Source organism: Mobula hypostoma, chromosome 4 (assembly GCF_963921235.1).
Source record: "Mobula hypostoma chromosome 4, sMobHyp1.1, whole genome shotgun sequence".
Taxonomy (NCBI): domain Eukaryota; kingdom Metazoa; phylum Chordata; class Chondrichthyes; order Myliobatiformes; family Myliobatidae; genus Mobula; species Mobula hypostoma.
In genome coordinates, this window is record NC_086100.1 from 202,738,685 (window position 1) to 202,759,913 (window position 21,229).

The following is a 21,229-nucleotide window of genomic DNA, read 5'->3' on the forward strand; positions in this document are numbered from 1 at the left end:
TCAGGGAAAAGTACGAAAGAAATGTGGCAAATATTCAGGGGACATTTATGTGGAGTTCTGCATAGATACGTTCCAATGAGACAGGGAAGTTATGGTAGGGTATAGGAACTGTGGTGTACAAAGGCTGTAATAAATCTAGTCAAGAAGAAAAGCTTACAAAAGGTTCAGAGAGCTAGGTACCGTTGGAGATCTAGAAGATTATAAAGCTAATAGGACGGAGCTTAAGAAGGAACCTGGCAGGGAACATAAAAACTGACTGTAAAAGCTTTTATAGATATGTGAAAAGAAAAAGATTGGTTAAGACAAATGTAGGTCCCTTACAGTCAGAAACAGGTGAATTGATTATGGGGAACAAGGACATGGCAGACCAATTGAATAATTACTTTGGTTCTGTCTTCACTAAGGAGGACATAAATAATCTTCCGGAAATAGTAGGGGACCGAGGGTCTAGTGAGATGTAGGAACTGAGGGAAATACATGTTAGTAGGGAAGTGGTGTTAGGTAAATTGAAGGGATTGAAGGCAGATAAATCCCCAGGGCCAGATGGTCTGCATCCCAGAGTGCTTAAGGAAGTAGCCCAAGAAATAGTGGATGCATTAGTGATAATTTTTCAAAACTTTTTAGATTCTGGATTAATTCCTGAGGATTGGAGGGTTGCTAATGTAACACCACTTTTTAAAAATGGAGGGAGAGAGAAACCAGGGAATTATAGACCGGTTAGCCTAACATCGGTGGTGGGGAAACTGCTAGAGTCAGTTGTCAAAGATGTGATAACAGCATATTTGGAAAGCGGTGAAATCATCGGACAAAGTCAGCAGGGACTTGTGAAAGGAAAATCATGTCTGACGAATCTCATAGAATTTTTTGAGGACATAACTAGCAGAGTGGATAGGGGAGAACCAGTGGATGTGGTATATTTGGATTTTCAGAAGGCTTTTGACAAGGTCCCACACAGGAGATTAGTGTGCAAACTTAAAGCACACGGTATTGGGGGTAAGGTATTGATGTGGTAGCGATGCAGGTGGATGCTTTCCTGGTGTCATGGATTCTTGATTACCTGACTGGCAGACCACAGTATGTGTGCTTGCAACACTGTGTGTCCGACAGAGTAATCAGCAGCACTGGGGCTCCACAGGGGACTGTCTTGTCTCCCTTTCTCTTCACCATTTACATCTCGGACTTCAACTACTGCACAGAGTCTTGTCATCTTCAGAAGTTTTCTGATGACTCTGCCATAGTTGGATGCATCAGCAAGGGAGATGAGGCTGAGTACAGGGCTACGGTAGGAAACTTTGTCACATGGTGTGAGCAGAATTATCTGCAGCTTAATGTGAAAAAGACTAAGGAGCTGGTGGTAGACCTGAGGAGAGCTAAGGTACCGGTGACCCCTGTTTCCATCCAGGGGGTCAGTGTGAACATGGTGGAGGATTACAAATACCTGGGGGTACGAATTGACAATAAACTGGACTGGTCAAAGAACACTGAGGCTGTCTACAAGAAGGGTCAGAGCCGTCTCTATTTCCTGAGGAGACTGAGGTCCTTTAACATCTGTCAGACAATGCTGAGGATGTTCTATGAGTCTGTGGTGGCCAGTGTGATCATGTTTGCTGTTGTGTGCTGGGGCAGCAGGCTGAGGGTAGCAGACACCAACAGAATCAACAAACTCATTCGTAAGGCCAGTGATGTTGTGGGGATGGAACTGGACTCTCTCACGGTGGTGTCTGAAAAGAGGATGCTGTCCAAGTTGCATGCCATCTTGGACAATGTCTCCCATCCACTACATAATGTACTGGTTGGGCACAGGAGTACATTCAGCCAGAGACTCATTCCACCGAGATGCAGCACAGAGCGTCATAGGAAGTCATTCCTGCCTGTGGCAATCAAACTTTACAACTCCTCCCTTGGAAGGTCAGACACCCTGAGCCAATAGGCTGGTCCTGGACTTATTTCCTGGCGTAATTTACATATTACTATTTAATTATTTATGGTTTTAATTACTATTTAATTATTTATGGTGCAACTTTAACGAAAACCAATTTCCCCTGGGATTAATAAAGTATGACTATGACTATGTGGATAGAGAATTGGTTGGCAGACAGGAAGCAAAGAGTGGGAATAAACGGGACCTTTTCAGAATGGCAGGCAGGGACTAGTGGGGTACCGTAAGGCTCAGTGCTGGGACCCCAGTTGTTTACAATCTATATTAATGACTTGGATGAGGGAATTAAATGCAGCATCTCCAAGTTTGCGGATGACATGAAGCTGGGCGGCAGTGTTAGTTGTGAGGAGGATGCTAAGAGGATGCAGGGTGACTTGGATAGGTTGGGTGAGTGGGCAAATTCATGGCAGATCCAATTTAATGTGGATAAATGTGAAGTTATCCACTTTGGTGGCAAAAACAGGAAAACAGATTATTATCTGAATGGTGGCCGATTAGGAAAAGGGGAGGTGCAACGATACCTGGGTGTCATTATACACCAGTCATTGAAAGTGGGCATGCAGGTACAGCAGGTGGTGAAAAAGGCGAATGGTATGCTGGTATTTATAGCGAGAGGATTCGAGTACAGGAGCAGGGAGGTACTACTGCAGTTGTACAAGTCCTTGGTGAGAGCACACCTGGAGTATTGTGTGCAGCTTTGGTCCCCTAATCTGAGGAAAGACATCCTTGCCATAGAGGGAGTACAAAGAATGTTCACCAGATTGATTCCTGGGATGGCAGGACTTTCATATGATGAAAGACTGGATCGACTAGGCTTATACTCGCTGGAATTTTGAAGATTGAGGGAGGATCTGATTGAAACGTATAAAATTCTAAAGGGATTGGACAGGCTAGATGCAGGAAGATTGTTCACGATGTTGGGGAAGTCCAGAACGAGGGGTCACAGTTTGAGGATAAAGGGGAAGCCTTTTAGGACTGAGATGAGGAAAAACTTCTTCACACAGGGAGTGGTGAATCTGTGGAATTCTCTGCCACAGGAAACAGTTGAGGCCAGTTCATTGGCTATATTTAAGAGGGAGTTAGATATGGCCCTTGTGGCTCAAGGGATCGGGGGTATGGAGAGAAGGCAGGTACATGGTTCTGAATTGGATGATCAGCTATAATCATACTGAATGGCGGTGCGGGCTCGAAAGGCCGAATGGCCTACTCCTGCACCTGTTTTCTACGTTTCTATATAAGGAAATTAGGAGAGCCAGAAGGGGCCATGAGAAGGCCTTGGTGGGCAGGATTAAGGAAAACCCCAGGGCATTCTACAAGTATGTGAACAGCAAGAGGATAAGACGTGAAAGAATAGGACGAATCAAGTGTGACAGTGGGAAAGTGTGTATGGAACCGGAAGAAATAGCAGAGGTACTTAATGAATACTTTACTTCAGTGTTCACTATGGAAAAGGATCTTGGTGATTGTAGTGATGACTTGCAGCAGACTGAAAAGCTTCAGCATGTAGATATTAAGAAAGAGGATGTGCTGGAGCTTTTGGAAAGCATCAAGTTGGATAAGTTGCCAGGACCGGATAAGATGTACCCAGGCTACTGTAGGAGGCGAGGGAGGAGATTGCTGAGCCTCTGGCGATGATCTTTGCATTATCAATGGGGACGGGAGAGGTTCCGGAGGATTGGAGGGTTGCGGATGTTGTTCCTTTATTCAAGAAAGGGAGCAGAGGTAGCCCAGGAAATTATAGACCAGTGAGTCTTATCAGTGAGTCAGTAAGCTGATGGAGAAGATCGTGAGAAGCAGGATTTATGAACATTTGCAGATGTATAATGTGATTAGGAATAGTCAGCATGGCTTTGTCAAGGGCAGGTCGTGCCTTACGAGCCTGACTGAATTTTTTGAGGATGTGACTAAACACATTGATGAAGGAAGAGTAGTAGATGTCGTGTATATGGATTTCAGCAAGGCACTTGATAAGGTACCTCATGCAAGGCTTGTTGAGAAAGTAAGGAGGCATGGTATCCAAGGGGACATTACCTTGTGGATCCAGAACTGGCTTGCCCACAGAAGGCAAAGAGTGGTTGAGACAGGTCATATTCTGCATGGAGGTCGGTGACCAGTGGTGTGCCTCAGGGATCTGTTCTGGGACCCCTACTCTTTGTGATTTTTATAAATGACTTGGATGAGGAAGTGGAGGGATGGGTTAGTAAGTTTGCTGATGACACAAAGGTTGGAGGTGTTGTGGATAGTGTGGAGGGCTGTCAGAGTTTACAGCGGGATATTGATTGGATGCAAAACTGGGCTGAGAAATGGCAGATGGAGTTCAACCCAGATAAGTGTGAAGTGGTTCATTTTGGTTGGTCAAATATGATAGCAGAATATAGCATTAATGGTAAGGTTCTTGGCAGTGTGGAGGATCAGAGGGATCTTGGGGTCCGAGTTCATAGGACACTCAAAGCAGCTGCGCAGGTTGACTCTGTGGTTAAGAAGGCATATGGTGTATTGGCCTTCATCGATCGTGGAATTGAATTTAGGAGCTGAGAGGTAATGTTGCAGCTATCTAAGACCCCACTTGGAGTACTGTGCTCATTTCTGGTCCCCTCACTACAGGAAGGTGTGGAAACTATAGGAAGGGTGCAGAGGAGATTTACAAGGATGTTGCCTGGATTGGGGAGCATGCCTTATGAGAATAGGTTGAGTGAACTCAGCCTTTTCTGCTTAGAGCGACGGAGGATGAGAGGTGACCTGACAGAAGTGTAAAGATGATGAGAACCATTGATCATGTGGATAGTCAGGGGCTTTTCCCCAGGGCTGACTTGGCTAGCATGAAAGGGCACAGTTTTAAGGTGCTTGGAAGTAGGTACAGAGGAGATGTCAGGGGTAAGTTTTTTACGCAGAGAGAGGTGAGTGTGTGGAATGGGTTGTTGGCGGCGGTGGTGGAGGCGGAAACGATAGGGTCTTTTAAAAGACTCCTGGATGGCTACATGGAGCTTAGAAAAATAGAGGGCTTTGGGTAAAACCTAGATCATTCTAAGGTAGGGACATGTTCAGCACAGCTTTGTGAGCTGAAGTGCCTGTATTGTGCTGTATGTTTTCTATGTATCTATGTTCTTACAGGGTACCGGTGAGGCCACATCTGGAGTACTATGTGCAGTTCTGGTCTCCATACTTGAGGAGGGATATACTGGCTTTGGAGGCAGTGCAGAGGAGGTTCACAAGGTTGATTCCAGGGATGAAGGGGTTAACCTATGAGCAGAGATTGAGTCGCCTGGGACTATACTCTCTGGAGTTCAGAAGAATGAGAGGGGATCTTAGAGAAACATACAAAATTTTGAAAGGGATAAATAAGGTAGAAGTAGGAAAGTTGTTTCCATTGGTAGGTGAGAGTAGATTCAGGGGAGAAGATTTAGGACAGAGATGAGGAGACACTGTTTTTCCCGGAGAGTGGTGAATCTGTGGAATTCTCTGCCCAGGGAAGCAGTTGAGGCTTCTTCACTAAATATATTTAAGAAACAGTTAGATAGATTTTTACATAGCAGGGGAATTAAGGGTTATGGGGAAAAGGCAGGTAGAGGGAGCTGAGTTTACGGACAGATCAGCCGTGATGGGCCAGATGGCGTACTCCTGCTCGTATTTTATATGTTCTTGTGTTCTTATTAAAGGATGTTTCCCATGGTGGGGGGAGTCCTGGAAAAGAGGGCACAGCCTCAGGATAGAGGGGCATCCATTTAAAACAGAGATGTGGAGAAATTTCTTTGGCCAGAGAGTGGAATTATTACCACAGACAGCTGTCAACACCAGATCGTTGGATGTATTTAAGGCAGAGCTTGATAAGTTCTTGACTGGACACGGCATCAAAGGTTACGGGGAGAAGGCCAGGGAGTGGGGCTGAGGAGGGGAAAAAGGATCAGTCGTGACTGATTGTTGGGGCAGACTCAGCAAAGCACATGACCTAATTCTGCTCCGATATCTAACCGTCTTTAGATCTTTCAGCTCGTTGAGCACCTTCTCTCTTATAATAACAACTGCATTCACTTCTCTTCTCTCTCACCCTTCAACCTCTGGCACACTGCTAGTGTCTCCCACAGTGAAGACTGATGCAAAATACTCATCTAATTGATCTGCCATTTCTTTGTCCCCCATTGTTATTTCTCCAGCCTAATTTTCCAGCAGTCCTATATCCTCATCACTCTGTTATTTAATACTTAGCCAGGACCAACAGGGACAGCTTCTTTCACCAGGCTATCAGGCTGCCTAATTCATGGTGTCACAACTGTATTTCTATATTATATTGACTATCCTGTTGTACATAATATTTATTATAAATTATTATAATTGCACATTGCACATTTAGACAGATGTAACGTAAAGATTTTTACTCGTACATGAAGGGGAACGTCGACTCAGACCATGAGAGGCCTGCGTCGGGCATTTTCATGCCTTACAAGGCGCAGATTGGAAGTCTGTGTGGGGCGCCACTCCTCACACAGACACTAGAGCAATGTGTGGTTAAGTGCCTTGCTCAAGGGCACAAACACACTGCCACAGCTCAGGCTCAAACTAGCGACCTTGAGATAACTAGACGAACACCTTAACCACTTGGCCACGTGCCCAACATGAAGGACGTTAGTAATAAAGTCAACTCAATTCAATTATATACTTGAAAAAGTTTTTTCTGTCGACATTGATATTGTTTACTAGCTTGCTTTCATATTTCATCTTGTCCCTCCTAATGATTCTTTCAGCTGCTCTCTGTAGATTTTTACAAGGTTCCCAATCCTCTATCATTTCACTTTTTTGCATTGTTGTATGCCCTCTCTTTTGCTTTTACACTAGCTTTGACTTCCCTTGACAGCCACGGTTGTACTATTTTGCCATAGGAGTATTTCTTCATTTTTGGAATACACATGTCCTGCACCTTCCTCATTTTCCCCAGAAACGCGCACCATTGCTGCTCTGCTGACATCCCTGCCAGCAGCTCCTTCCAATTTACTTTGGCCAACTTCTCTCTCGTACCACTGTAATTTCCTTTCACTTTAGGTTGCATGCGGAAATTCCAGTTGGTGGACAATTTCTGTCCACGCTGCTCTGACGTATTGGGAAATTATGTGCTTGGCAGGTTACAGCAGTGGTTTGCCTTTGCCTTCTGCCGGGTGAGTTTAAAGACATCACCACCTCTGTAATTTCCCTTACTCCATTGAAATACTGCTACGTCAGATTTCACTTTCTCCCTGTCAAATTTCAAGTTGAACTCAATCATTTTGTGATCACTGCCTCCTCAGGGTTTCCTTACCTTAAGCTCCCTAATCACCTCTGGTTCCTTACATAACACCCAATCCAGTATAGCTGATCTCCTGATAGTCTCAACGACAAACTGTCCTAAAAATCCATCTCAAAGGCATTCAACAAATTCACTCTCTCGGGATCCATTACCAACCTGATTTTCCCAATCTACCTGTATGTTAAGATCTCCCACAACTATCATAACATTGCCTGTTGACATGCCTTTTCTATTTTCTGTTGTAATCTGTAGTCCACCTCCTAACCACTGTTGGGAGCCTGTATATACAGTGGGAGCCACACAGCCTGTATATAACTACCATCAGGGTCCTTTTACCTTTACAGTTTCTTAACTCAACCCACAAGGATTCAACATCTTCCAATTCTATGTCACATCTTTCTAATGATTTGATGCCATTCTTTACCAGTAGAGGCACACCACCCCCTCTGCCTACCTTCCTATCCCTCCGATACAACGTATAACCTTGGACATTCAGCTCCCAACTACAACCATCCTTTATCCACGATTCAGTCATGGCCACAAAATCATACCCAACAATCTATAGAAGTGCAACGAGATCATCCATTAATTCTTATACTACGTAAAATTGAAAGTTTAAATGTTTAAGAGGAACATGCGGGAAACTCCTTCATTCAGAAGAGTAAGAGTGGGAACAAGCTGCCAGCACAAGTGGTGGATGCAGGTTGGATTTCAACACTTAAGGAAATTTGGATTGGTACGTGGAGGAGAGGGTATTGAGGGCTGTGGTTCTAGTGCAGGTGTACAGGATTCTGCAGATTAATGGATTGGTTTGGACAAGATGGACTAAAGGGCCTGTTTCTATGTTGCCACGTTGTATGACACGATGACTTTTTGTGCAGTAACATACCTGACAGGCAAAGCTGGCAGCAAGATGGGACTTGTGCCTCCATTAGACACAGAACTTTCTCCTGCGATGTCCAGCCCAGCTCGAATCCTTCTTCCTGAGGAACGTCCCAGTGAGCTGCTTAGCTTGCTCGCAAACTTTCTCGGTGCACTAGCGATGGAGAAATCCTCGTCCATACAACAGCTATATAACTCCAGCTTCAGTTCAAAGTCAGGTCCAACACTGGGACTAACAAAACGTTAGAATGACAGAAAGGCCACAGTAAACAGAGGCGAGCAGCAGATGGCAGCACTGCTAACAACAGTTCCAAATGCATAAAACAGAACTGGTGCTGTAATAACCACTATACCACTGTGCTGTAATGACCACTATGCTACTGTGCTGTAATAACCACTATACCACTGGGCTGTAATGACCACTATGCTACTGTGCTGCAATAACCACTATACCACTGTGCTGTAATGACCACTATGCTACTGTGCTGCAATAACCACTATACCACTGTGCTGTAATAACCACTATGCTACTGTGCTGCAATAACCACTATACCACTGTGCTGTAATGACCACTATGCTACTGTGCTGCAATAACCACTATACCACTGTGCTGTAATGACCACTATGCTACTGTGCTGCAATAACCACTATACCACTGGGCTGTAATGACCACTATGCTACTGTGCTGTAATAACCACTATACCACTGTGCTGTAATAACCACTATGCTACTGTGCTGCAATAACCACTATACCACTGTGCTGTAATGACCACTATGCTACTGTGCTGCAATAACCACTATACCACTGTGCTGTAATGACCACTATGCTACTGTGCTGCAATAACCACTATACCACTGTGCTGTAATGACCACTATGCTACTGTGCTGCAATAACCACTATACCACTGTGCTGTAATGACCACTATACTACTGTGCTGTAATAACCACTATACCACTGTGCTGTAATAACCACTATACTACTGTGCTGTAATAACCACTATACCACAGTGCTGTAATAACATCTATATTACCGTGCTGTAATAACCACTATACCACTGTGCTGTAATGACCACTATGCTACTGTGCTGCAATAACCACTATACCACTGGGCTGTAATGACCACTATGCTACTGTGCTGCAATAACCACTATACCACTGTGCTGTAATGACCACTATGCTACTGTGCTGCAATAACCACTAGACCACTGTGCTGTAATGACCACTATGCTGCTGTGCTGCAATAACCACTATACCACTGTGCTGTAATGACCACTATACTACTGTGCTGTAATAACCACTATACCACTGTGCTGTAATAACATCTATACTACCGTGCTGTAATAACCACTATACCACTGTGCTGTAATAACCACTATACCATTGGGCTGTAATGACCACTATGCTACTGTGCTGCAATAACCACTATACCACTGTGCTGTAATAACCACTATACTACTGTTCTGTAATAACCACTATACCACTGTGCTGTAATAACATCTATACTACCGTGCTGTAATAACCACTATACTACTGTGCTGTAATAACCACTATACCACTGTGCTGTAATAACGTCTATAATACCATGCTGTAATAACCACTATACTACTGTACTGTAATAACCACTATACTACTGTGCTGCAATAACCACTATACCACTGTGCTGCAATAACCACTATACCACTGTGCGGTAATAACCACTATACCACTGTGCTGTAATAACATCTATACTACTGTGCTGTAATAACCACTATACTACTGTGCTGTAATAACCACTATACTACTGTGCTGTAATGACCACTATACCACTGTGCTGTAATGACCACTATACCACTGTGCTGTAATGACCACTATACTACTGTGCTGTAATGACCACTATACTACTGTGCTGTAATAACCACTATACCACTGTGCTGTAATAACCACTATACCACTGTGCTGTAATAACCACTATGCTACTGTGCTGCAATAACCACTATACCACTGCGCTGTAATGACCACTATGCTACTGTGCTGCAATAACCACTATACCACTGTGCTGTAATGACCACTATGCTACTGTGCTGCAATAACCACTATACCACTGTGCTGTAATGACCACTATGCTACTGTGCTGCAATAACCACTATACCACTGTGCTGTAATGACCACTATACTACTGTGCTGTAATAACCACTATACCACTGTGCTGTAATAACCACTATACTACTGTGCTGTAATACCCACTATACCACTGTGCTGTAATAACATCTATATTACCGTGCTGTAATAACCACTATACCACTGTGCTGTAATGACCACTATGCTACTGTGCTGCAATAACCACTATACCACTGGGCTGTAATGACCACTATGCTACTGTGCTGCAATAACCACTATACCACTGTGCTGTAATGACCACTATGCTACTGTGCTGCAATAACCACTATACCACTGTGCTGTAATGACCACTATGCTACTGTGCTGCAATAACCACTATACTACTGTGCTGTAATAACCACTATACCACTGTGCTGTAATAACATCTATACTACCGTGCTGTAATAACCACTATACCACTGTGCTGTAATAACCACTATACCATTGGGCTGTAATGACCACTATGCTACTGTGCTGCAATAACCACTATACCACTGTGCTGTAATAACCACTATACTACTGTTCTGTAATAACCACTATACCACTGTGCTGTAATAACATCTATACTACCGTGCTGTAATAACCACTATACTACTGTGCTGTAATAACCACTATACCACTGTGCTGTAATAACGTCTATAATACCATGCTGTAATAACCACTATACTACTGTACTGTAATAACCACTATACTACTGTGCTGCAATAACCACTATACCACTGTGCTGCAATAACCACTATACCACTGTGCGGTAATAACCACTGTACCACTGTGCTGTAATAACATCTATACTACTGTGCTGTAATAACCACTATACTACTGTGCTGTAATAACCACTATACTACTGTGCTGTAATGACCACTATACCACTGTGCTGTAATGACCACTATACTACTGTGCTGTAATGACCACTATACTACTGTGCTGTAATAACCACTATACTACTGTGCTGTAATAACCACTATACCACTGTGCTGTAATAACCACTATACTACTGTGCTGTAATAACCACTATACTGCCGTGCTGTAATAACCACTATTCTGTACTGTAATAACCACTATACCACTGTGCCGTAATAACCACTATACTGCCGTGCTGTAATAACCACTATACTACTGTGCTGTAATAACCACGATACCACTGTGCTGTAATGACCACTATACCACTGTGCTGTAATAACCACTATACTACTGTGCTGTAATAACCACTATACTGCCGTGCTGTAATAACCACTATTCTGTACTGTAATAACTACTATACTGCCGTGCTGTAATAACCACTAGACTACTGTGCTGTAATAACCACGATACCACTGTGCTGTAATGACCACTATACCACTGTGCTGTAATAACATCTATACTACTGTGCTGTAATAACCACTATACTACTGTGCTGTAATAACCACTATACTACTGTGCTGTAATGACCACTATACCACTGTGCTGTAATGACCACTATACTACTGTGCTGTAATGACCACTATACTACTGTGCTGTAATGACCACTATACTACTGTGCTGTAATAACCACTATACCACTGTGCTGTAATAACCACTATACTACTGTGCTGTAATAACCACTATACTGCCGTGCTGTAATAACCACTATTCTGTACTGTAATAACCACTATACCACTGTGCCGTAATAACCACTATACTGCCGTGCTGTAATAACCACTATACTACTGTGCTGTAATAACCACGATACCACTGTGCTGTAATGACCACTATACCACTGTGCTGTAATAACCACTATACTACTGTGCTGTAATAACCACTATACTGCTGTGCTGTAATAACCACTATTCTGTACTGTAATAACTACTATACTGCCGTGCTGTAATAACCACTAGACTACTGTGCTGTAATAACCACGATACCACTGTGCTGTAATGACCACTATACCACTGTGCTGTAATAACCACTATATTACTGTGCCATAATAACCACTATACTGCCGTGCTGTAATAACCACTATTCTGTACTGTAATAACCTCTATTCTGTACTGTAATAACCACTATACTGCTGTGCTGTAATGACTACTATACCACTGTGCCGTAATAACCACTGTGCTGTAATGACCACTATACCACTGTGCCGTAATAACCACTATACTGCTGTGCTGTAATAACCACTATACTGCTGTGCTGTAATGACCACTATGCTACTGTGCTGCAATAACCACTATACCACTGTGCTGTAATAACCACTATACTACTGTGCTGTAATAACCACTATACCACTGTGCTGTAATAACATCTATACTACCGTGCTGTAATAACCACTATACCATTGAGCTGTAATGACCACTATGCTACTGTGCTGCAATAACCACTATACCACTGTGCTGTAATAACCACTATACTACTGTGCTGTAATAACCACTATACCACTGTGCTGTAATAACATCTATACTACCGTGCTGTAATAACCACTATACTACTGTGCTGTAATAACCACTATACCACTGTGCTGTAATAACATCTATACTACCGTGCTGTAATAACCACTATACTACTGTGCTGTAATAACCACTATACTACTGTGCTGTAATAAGCACTATACTACTGTGCTGTAATAACCACTATACCACTGTGCTGTAATAACCACTATACCACTGTGCTGTAATAATATCTATACTACTGTGCTGTAATAACCACAATACTACTGTGCTGTAATAACCACTATACTACTGTGCTGTAATGACCACTATACCACTGTGCTGTAATGACCACTATACTACTGTGCTGTAATAACCACTATACTACTGTGCTGTAATAACCACTATACTACTGTGCTGTAATAACCACTATACCACTGTGCTGTAATAACCACTATACTACTGTGCTGTAATAACCACTATACTGCCGTGCTGTAATAGCCACTATTCTGTACTGTAATAACCACTGTGCCGTAATAACCACTATACTGCCGTGCTGTAATAACCACTATACTACTGTGCTGTAATAACCACGATACCACTGTGCTGTAATGACCACTATACCACTGTGCTGTAATAACCACTATACTACTGTGCTGTAATAACCACTATACTGCCGTGCTGTAATAACCACTATTCTGTACTGTAATAACTACTATACTGCCGTGCTGTAATAACCACTAGACTACTGTGCTGTAATAACCACGATACCACTGTGCTGTAATGACCACTATACCACTGTGCTGTAATAACCACTATATTACTGTGCCATAATAACCACTATACTGCCGTGCTGTAATAACCACTATTCTGTACTGTAATAACCACTATTCTGTACTGTAATAACCACTATACTGCCGTGCTGTAATGACCACTATACCACTGTGCCGTAATAACCACTGTGCTGTAATGACCACTATACCACTGTGCTGTAATAACCACTATACTGCTGTGCTGTAATAACCACTATACCACTGTGCCGTAATAACCACTATATTACTGTGCCATAATAACCACTATACTGCCGTGCTGTAATAACCACTATTCTGTACTGTAATAACCGCTATTCTGTACTGTAATAACCACTATACTGCCGTGCTGTAATGACCACTATACCACTGTGCCGTAATAACCACGTGCTGTAATAACCACTATTCTGTACTGTAATAACCACTATACTGCCGTGCTGTAAAAACCACTATTCTGTACTGTAATAACCACTATACTGCCGTGCTGTAATGACCACCATACCGCTGTGCTGTGATAACCACTATATTACTGTGCTGTAATAGCCACTATACCACTGTGTTGTAATAACCACTATACTACAGTGCTGTAATGACCACTATACCACTGTGCTGTCCCTATGCAATCACAGAATGAAACAGCCCACTTCATGCACACCAAATCTGCTGTTTATTTAAACTGATCATATTTAGGAAAAAACACTAACCATCTACCCTATCTATACACCTTAAAATTTTACAAACCTTCATGTACAAACCTTTACAAACCCTTAACCTCTGTCATTCCAGTCAGTTCACATCTCTATGGTGCAGACTGTAGAACATAGAACAGTACTGCACAGGAATTGACCGTCAGTCCACAATGTTGTGCCAAACCAAATTAATCAACTGGCCAAATAAACTCATCTCTTCTGCCCAGGTGTATTACAGGTAAAGGTGAACTCAGAGCATGGATCAGTACATGGAACTCTGATATTGTGGACAATACAGAGACTTCAGGAAGGGTGTTTAATGTCCCAGGGACTCAATGTTTTAGGAAAGATAGCAAGGAAGGTAAAAGAGGTGGAGAGAATTGCAATATTAATCAGGAACAATATCACAGCTGCAGTCTGAGGGTACATAATGGAGTGTACGTGGGTAGAACTCAAACACAGAAAGAGTGTAATCACACTGATGGGACAGGATCGTACAACAGAACCCCCAATAGCCACTGGAACAAACATGCAGGCAGATTTAAGAAATGTATAAAAACAATAAGATTGTTGTCACGCGGAGGACTTCAATTCTCTGATATAAACTGCGTCCTTCGAAGAGCAAGAGATTTAGATGGGGCTGAATTTGTTAACTGCATCAAGAGGGTTTCTTAATTTAATATGTATTGAGTCCAACAAGAGGAGGGGTTACACGAGTGTATTAGCATTGGGTAATGAGCCTAGACAGGCGATGGGCCTTTGAGTGGATAAACAGTTGGGAAACAGTGACCACAATTCCTAAATTTTAAGAAAGCTATAGATAAGGATAAGTATGGACCTTGTGGGAGAGTATGAAACTGGTGGAGGGAAAATTATGACAGTATCAGGTAGGAACTAGGGAGAGCTAATTGGGAACAGCCATTTTTGGGCAGGTCAACATCCCAGAGGACTGGAAGATTGCAAGTGTCAATCCACTCTTTAAGAAGGGAGGAAGAGAAAAAAAAAAGAAAATGATAGGCCAGTTCACCTAACCTCAGTGGTTGGGAAAGTGTTAGAGTCTATTACTAAGGATGAGGTTCTGGGGTGCTTGGAGACCAATGATAAAATAAGTCAAAGTCAGCATGGTTTCTGTAAGGGGAAATCTTGCCTGGCAGATCCGTTAGAGTACTTCGAGGAAGTAACCAGCAGGGTGGACAAAGGAGAGGCAGTGGATGTCATTTACTTGGATTTCAGAAGATATTTGATAGGGTGCCACACTCAAGGCTGCTTAACAAGATGAAACCCCATGGCATTAAAGGAAAGATACTGGCATGAATAGTGGAATGGCTGACAGGCAGGAGGCAGTGAATGGGAATAAACGGGGACTTTCTAATTGGCTACCAGTGACTAGTGGTATTGCTCAGTGGGCCAGTATTATGACCACTGCTTCTCACAATGTTTGTCAGTGATTTAGATTATAAGACCATAGTTCCATAAGACATAGGAACAGAATTAGGCCCATCGAATCTGCTCCGCCATTCAATCATGGCTGACCCTTTTTTTTTCCTCCTCCTCAACCTCAGTTCCCGGCCTTCCATAACCTTTGATGCCATGTCCAATCAAGAACCTATCAATCTCTGCCTTAAATACACCCAAAGACCTGGCCTCCACAGCTGCACGTAGCAACAAATTCCACAAATTCACCACCCTCTGACTGAAGAAATTTCTCTGCATCTCTGTTTTGAATGGAAGCCCCTCTATCCTGAGGCTGTGCCCTCTTGTCCTAGACTCTCCCACCATGGGAAACATCCTTTCCATATCTACTCTGCCTAGGCCTTTCAACGTTCAAAAGGTTTCAATGAGATTCCCCTCATCCTTCTGAATTCCAGTGAGTCCAGACCCAGAGCCACCAAACGTTCCTTGTATGATAATCATTTCATACCTGGAATCATCCTTGTGAACCTCCTCTGGACCCTCTCCAATGCCAGCACATCTCTTCTAAGATGAGGGGCCCAAAACTATTCACAATACTCAAGGTGAGGCCTCACCATTGCCTTATAAAGCCTCAGCATCACATCCCTGCTCTTGTATTCGAGACCTCTCGAAATGAATGTTAACATGGCATTTGCCTTCCTCACCACCGACTCAACCTGCAAGTTAACCTTTAGAGTGTTCTGCACAAGGACTCCCAAGTCCCTCTGCATCTCAGATTTTTGCATTTTCTCCTCATTTAGAAAATATTCCGCACATTTATTTCTACTACCAAAGTGCATGACCATGCACTTTCCAACATTGTATTTCATTTGCCACTTTCTTGCCTATTCTCCTCATTTGTCTAAGTCCTTCTGCATCCCTGTTTCCTCAACATTATCTGCCCCTCCACCAATCTTGCAGTAGATGTGGTGTACTTGGATTTTCAGAAGGCCTTTGAAAAGGTGCCACACATGAGGCTGCTTACCAAGTTCAGAGCCCATGGTATCACAAGAAAGTTACTGGCATGGATAGAGCATTGGCTGATTGGTAGGTGGCAGTGAGTGGAAATTAAAGGATCCATTTCTGGTTGGCTGCCAGTGACTAGTGGTGTTCTGCAGGTGTTGGTACCACTTCTTTTTATGCTGTATATCAATGAGTTAGATGATGGAGTAGATGGCTTTGTTGCCAAGTTTGCAGATGATACGAAGATTGGTGGAAGGGCAGGTAGTGTTGAGGAAACAGGTAGGATGCAGGACTTAGACAGATTGGGAGAATGGGCAAGAAAGTGGCAAATGAAATACAATGTTGGAAAATGCATGGTCATGCACTTAGATAGTAGAATTAAATGTGCAAAATATTTTCTAAATGGGGAGAAACTCCAAAAATCTGAGATGCAGAGGGACTTGGGAGTCCTTGTGCAGATCAACCTAAAGGTTAACTTGCAGGTTGAGTTGGTGGTGAGGAAGGCAAAGGCAATGTTAGCATTCATTTCAAGAGGTCTAGAATACAAGAGCAGGGATGTGATGCTGAGGCTTTATGAGGCACTGGTGAGGCCTCACCTTGAGTATTGTGAACAGGTTTGGTCTCCTTATCTGAGAAAAGATGTGCTGGCATTGGTGTGGGTTCAGGGGAGGTTCACAAGGATGATTCCAGGAATGAAAGGGTTATCATACAAGGAACATTTGATGGCTCTGGATTTGTACTCGCTGGAATTTAGAAGGATGAGAGGGGATCTCGTTGAAACCTTTGGAATGTTGAAAGGCCTAGACAGAGTAGATGTGGAAAGGATGTTTCCCATGGTGGGGCAGTCTGGGACAAAAATGCACAGCCTCAGGATAGAGGGGCATCCATTTAAAACAAAGGCATAGAGAAATTTCTTTAGCGAGGTGGTGGTGAATTTGTGGAATTTATTACCACAGGAGAATGTGGAGGCCAGGTTGTTGGGTATATATAAGGCAGAGATTGATAGGTTACGGGGAAAAGGCCAAGGAGTGGGACTGAGGCTGGGAGAAAAAAAGGATCAACCATGATTGAATGGTGGAGCAGATTTGATGGGCCAAATGGCCTAATTCTGCTCCTATGTTTTATGGTCTTATAACTAGGGAGGGGTGGGACCACTGAAGGATAAAAGAGGGAACATTAGCTTGCATGCGGAGAATGTGGGTGAGGTAATTAGTAGATACATTACCTCAATATTTACCTTGGAGAAGAAAGTGGAGATTATGAAATCAGTGCCAAGAGTATTAGTATGTTTGAGCGTTTCAAGGTGAAGGAGGAGACAGTGTTAGGTCTCTTAACAAAAATTAAGGTAGACAAGTGCCATGGGCCTGATGGGATATATCCCAGGTTGTTGAGAACGGTAAGAGAAGATTTTGCTGAAGTGTTGATCAGTATCTTCGTGTCCTCTATAGCCACAGTTGAGGCCCTGGAGGACTGGCAAGTAGCTAATGTTGTTCATTGTTCAACAAGGAACCAGGATTAATCCAGGAAACTATAGAACGAGGAGTCTCACATCAGTGGTAAGGTAGTTACTGGAGAGAATTCTTCGAGATAACATTTGAGTACTTGTGACGTGTGGCCAAGTGGTTAGGGTGTTGGACTAACGATCTGAAGGTTGTGGGTTCGAGCCTCGGCCGAGACAGCGTGTGTGTCCTTAAGCAAGGCACTTAACCACACAATGCTCCAGTCTACCAGCTAAGAATGGGTACCAGCAAAAATGCTGGGGGTTAACCTCGCGATAGACTGGCGTCCAGAGCGGGGTGGGGGGGGGGGGAGTCTCGTACTCTTAGCCACTTCACGCCACAGAAACCAGCATAAGCACCGGCTTGATGGGCCACAAGGCTCGTGACAGACTTTAATCTTAATTTGGAAAACCATGGCTTTATGGTCTTGGCCTTATTGTTTCATGGTCCACAAGGTCACCCCTCAGTCTCCTGTGCTCCAAGGAGGAAACCTGCCCAACCTCCTTCTTGGCATCATCCTCATAATATACAATGTACTCTTTACAACTTAATGATATCTTTTCTATAATAGGGTGACCAAAACTGAACACAATATTCCAAACGCAGTCTTATCGGTGTCCAGTACAACTGCATCATGACCTCCCAATATCTTTACTCAGTGCCCTGACTGATGAAGGCCAGCATGCCAAAAGCCTTCTTCACTACCTTGTCTACGTCTGAGTCCGTTTTTAGGGAACTCTGTACTTGTACCCGTCAGTGCCCGTTTTACAATAGTCACCAGACCTCTGCATTTACTGCTTCAGTCATACCCTGAACAGAGAATTTGGGGAGTTGGGTAGGAAGGTGAAAAGCAGGACCTCCAGGGTAGTAATCTCGAAATTGCTGCATGTGCCACATGCTACCGAGTGCAAGAATAGCACGATCAGGCTGACTTATGTGTGGCTAACAGACTCGTGTAGGGACCAGGGTTTAGGGTTCCTGGATCATTGGGGCATCTACTGGGGGAGGTACGACCTATACAAAAAGGACGGGTTACCCCCAAAGGGTCCAATATCCTAGCAGGCAGGTTTAATAGAGCTGTTAGGGAAGGTTTAAACTAATTTGGCAGGAGGATGGGAAGCGGAGTGATAGGGCTGAGGAAGGGGAAAACAGAAATAAATCAAATATAGCGTGCAACAGAGACGATAGAAAGGACAGGCAGGAGATGAGACGTAATAGGACCCTGGGTACAGCTATGTAGGACACTGGTCAGACCCCACTTGGAGAACTGTGCTCAGTTCTGGTCACCTCACTACAAGAAGGATGTGGAAACCATAGAAAGGGTGCAGAGGAGATTTACAAGGATGTTGCCTGGATTGGGGAGCATGCCTTATGAGAATAGGTTGAGTGAACTCGGTCTTTTCTCCTTGGAGCGACGGAGGATGAGAGGTAAGCTGAAAGAGGTGTATAAGATAATTAGAGGCATTGATCGTGTGGATAGTCAGAGGCTTTTTCCCAGGGCTGAAATGGTTGCCCAAGAGGACACAGGTTTAAGGCGCTGGGGAGCAGGTACAGAGGAGATGTCAGGGGTAAGTTTTTTACTCAGAGAGTGGAGAGTGCTTGGAATGGGCTGCTGGCAATGGTGATGGATGCGGATACGATAGGGTCTTTTAAGAGATTTTTGGATAGGTACATGGAGCTTAGAAAACTAGAGGGCTATAGGTAAGCCTAGTAATTTCTAAGGTAGGGACATGTTTGGCACAACTTTGTGGGCCGAAGGGCCTGTATTGTGCTGTAGGTTTTTTATGTTTCTATGTTATCTGGGTTGAACTCCATCTGCCACTTCTCAGCCCAGTTTTGCATCCTATCAGTGTCCCACTGTAACCTCTGACAGCCCTCCACACTATCCACAACACACCAAATCTTTGTGTCATCAGGAAATTTACTAACCCATCCCTCCACTTCTTCATCCAGGTCATTTGTAAAATTCATGAAGAGTAGGGGTCCCAGAACAGATCCCTGAGGCACACCACTGGTCACTGGCCTCCATGCAGAATATGACCCATCTACAACCACTCTTTGCCTTCTGTGTGCAAGCCAGTTCTGGATCCACAAAGCAAAGTCCCTTTGAATCCCATGCCTCCTTACTTTCTCAATAAGCCTGGCATGGGGTACCTTATGAAATGCCTTGCTGAAATCCATATACACTACATCTACTGCTCTACCTTCATCAATGTGTTTAGACACATCCTCAAAAAATTTAGTCAGGCTCATAAGGCACGATCTGTATTTGACAAAGCCATGCTGACCATTCCTAATCATATTATGCCTCTCCAAATGTTCATAAATCCTGCCTCTCAGGATCTTCTCCATCAACTTACCAACCACTGAAGTAAGACTCACTGGTCTATTATTTCTTGGGCTATATCTACTCCCTTTCTTGAATAAGGGAACAACATCCACAACACTCCAAACCTCCAGAACTTCTCTTGTCCCCATTTTTGATGCAAAGATCACTGCCAGAGGCTCAGCAATCTCCTCCCTCACCTCCCACAGTAGCCTGGGGTACATCTCATCCGGTCCCAGTGACTTATCCAACTTGATGCTTTTCAAAAGTTCCAGCACATCCTGTTTCTTCATGTCTCTATGCTCAAGCTTTTCAGTCTGCTGTAAATCATCCCTACAATCGCCAAGGTCCTTTTCTGTAGTGAATACTGAAGCAACGTATTCATTAAGTACCTCTGCTATCTCCTCTGGTTCCATACACACTTTTCCACTGTCACCCTTGATTGGTCCTATTCTCTCACGTACCAGATCAAGTACAGCTTCAGCTCTTGTAGGCGTATCTACATACTGCTCTTCACATACTTGTAGAATGCCTTGGGGTTTTCCTTAATCCTGCTCGCCAAGGCCTTCTCATAGTCCCTTCGGGCTCTCCTCATTTCATTCTCAAGCTCCTTCCTGCTAGCCTTATAATTTTCTGGATCTCTATCATTACCTACTTTTTTGAACCTTTCGTAAGCTTTTCTTTTCTTCTTGACTAGATTTTCAACAGCCTTTGTGCACCATGGTTCCTGTACCCTACCATCCTTTCCCTGTCTCGTTGGGACATACCTCTGCACAACGCCACACAAGTATCCCCTGAACATTTGCCACATTTCTGTGGTACAGTTCCCTGAGAACATCTGTTCCCAATTTATGTTTCCAAGTTCCTGCCTGATAGCT

At 43.5% G+C, this 21,229-nt stretch overlaps 1 protein-coding gene across 4 annotated transcripts in view; it reads right to left on the reverse strand.

Annotated features, from left to right (window-relative positions):
- rtkna (rhotekin a) overlaps positions 1 to 21,229 on the reverse strand; it is a 236,689-nt gene that overhangs the window by 168,006 nt on the left and 47,454 nt on the right. For 3 of the 4 annotated variants that reach the window (XM_063045173.1, XM_063045171.1, XM_063045170.1), the window contains exon 6: positions 8,104 to 8,328. The exons of the other annotated variant lie outside the window; for it this stretch is intronic. In XM_063045173.1, the coding sequence (XP_062901243.1) occupies positions 8,104 to 8,328 (225 nt within the window). The remainder of the gene's footprint in view (positions 1 to 8,103; positions 8,329 to 21,229) is intronic. 4 annotated transcript variants of the gene reach the window in all.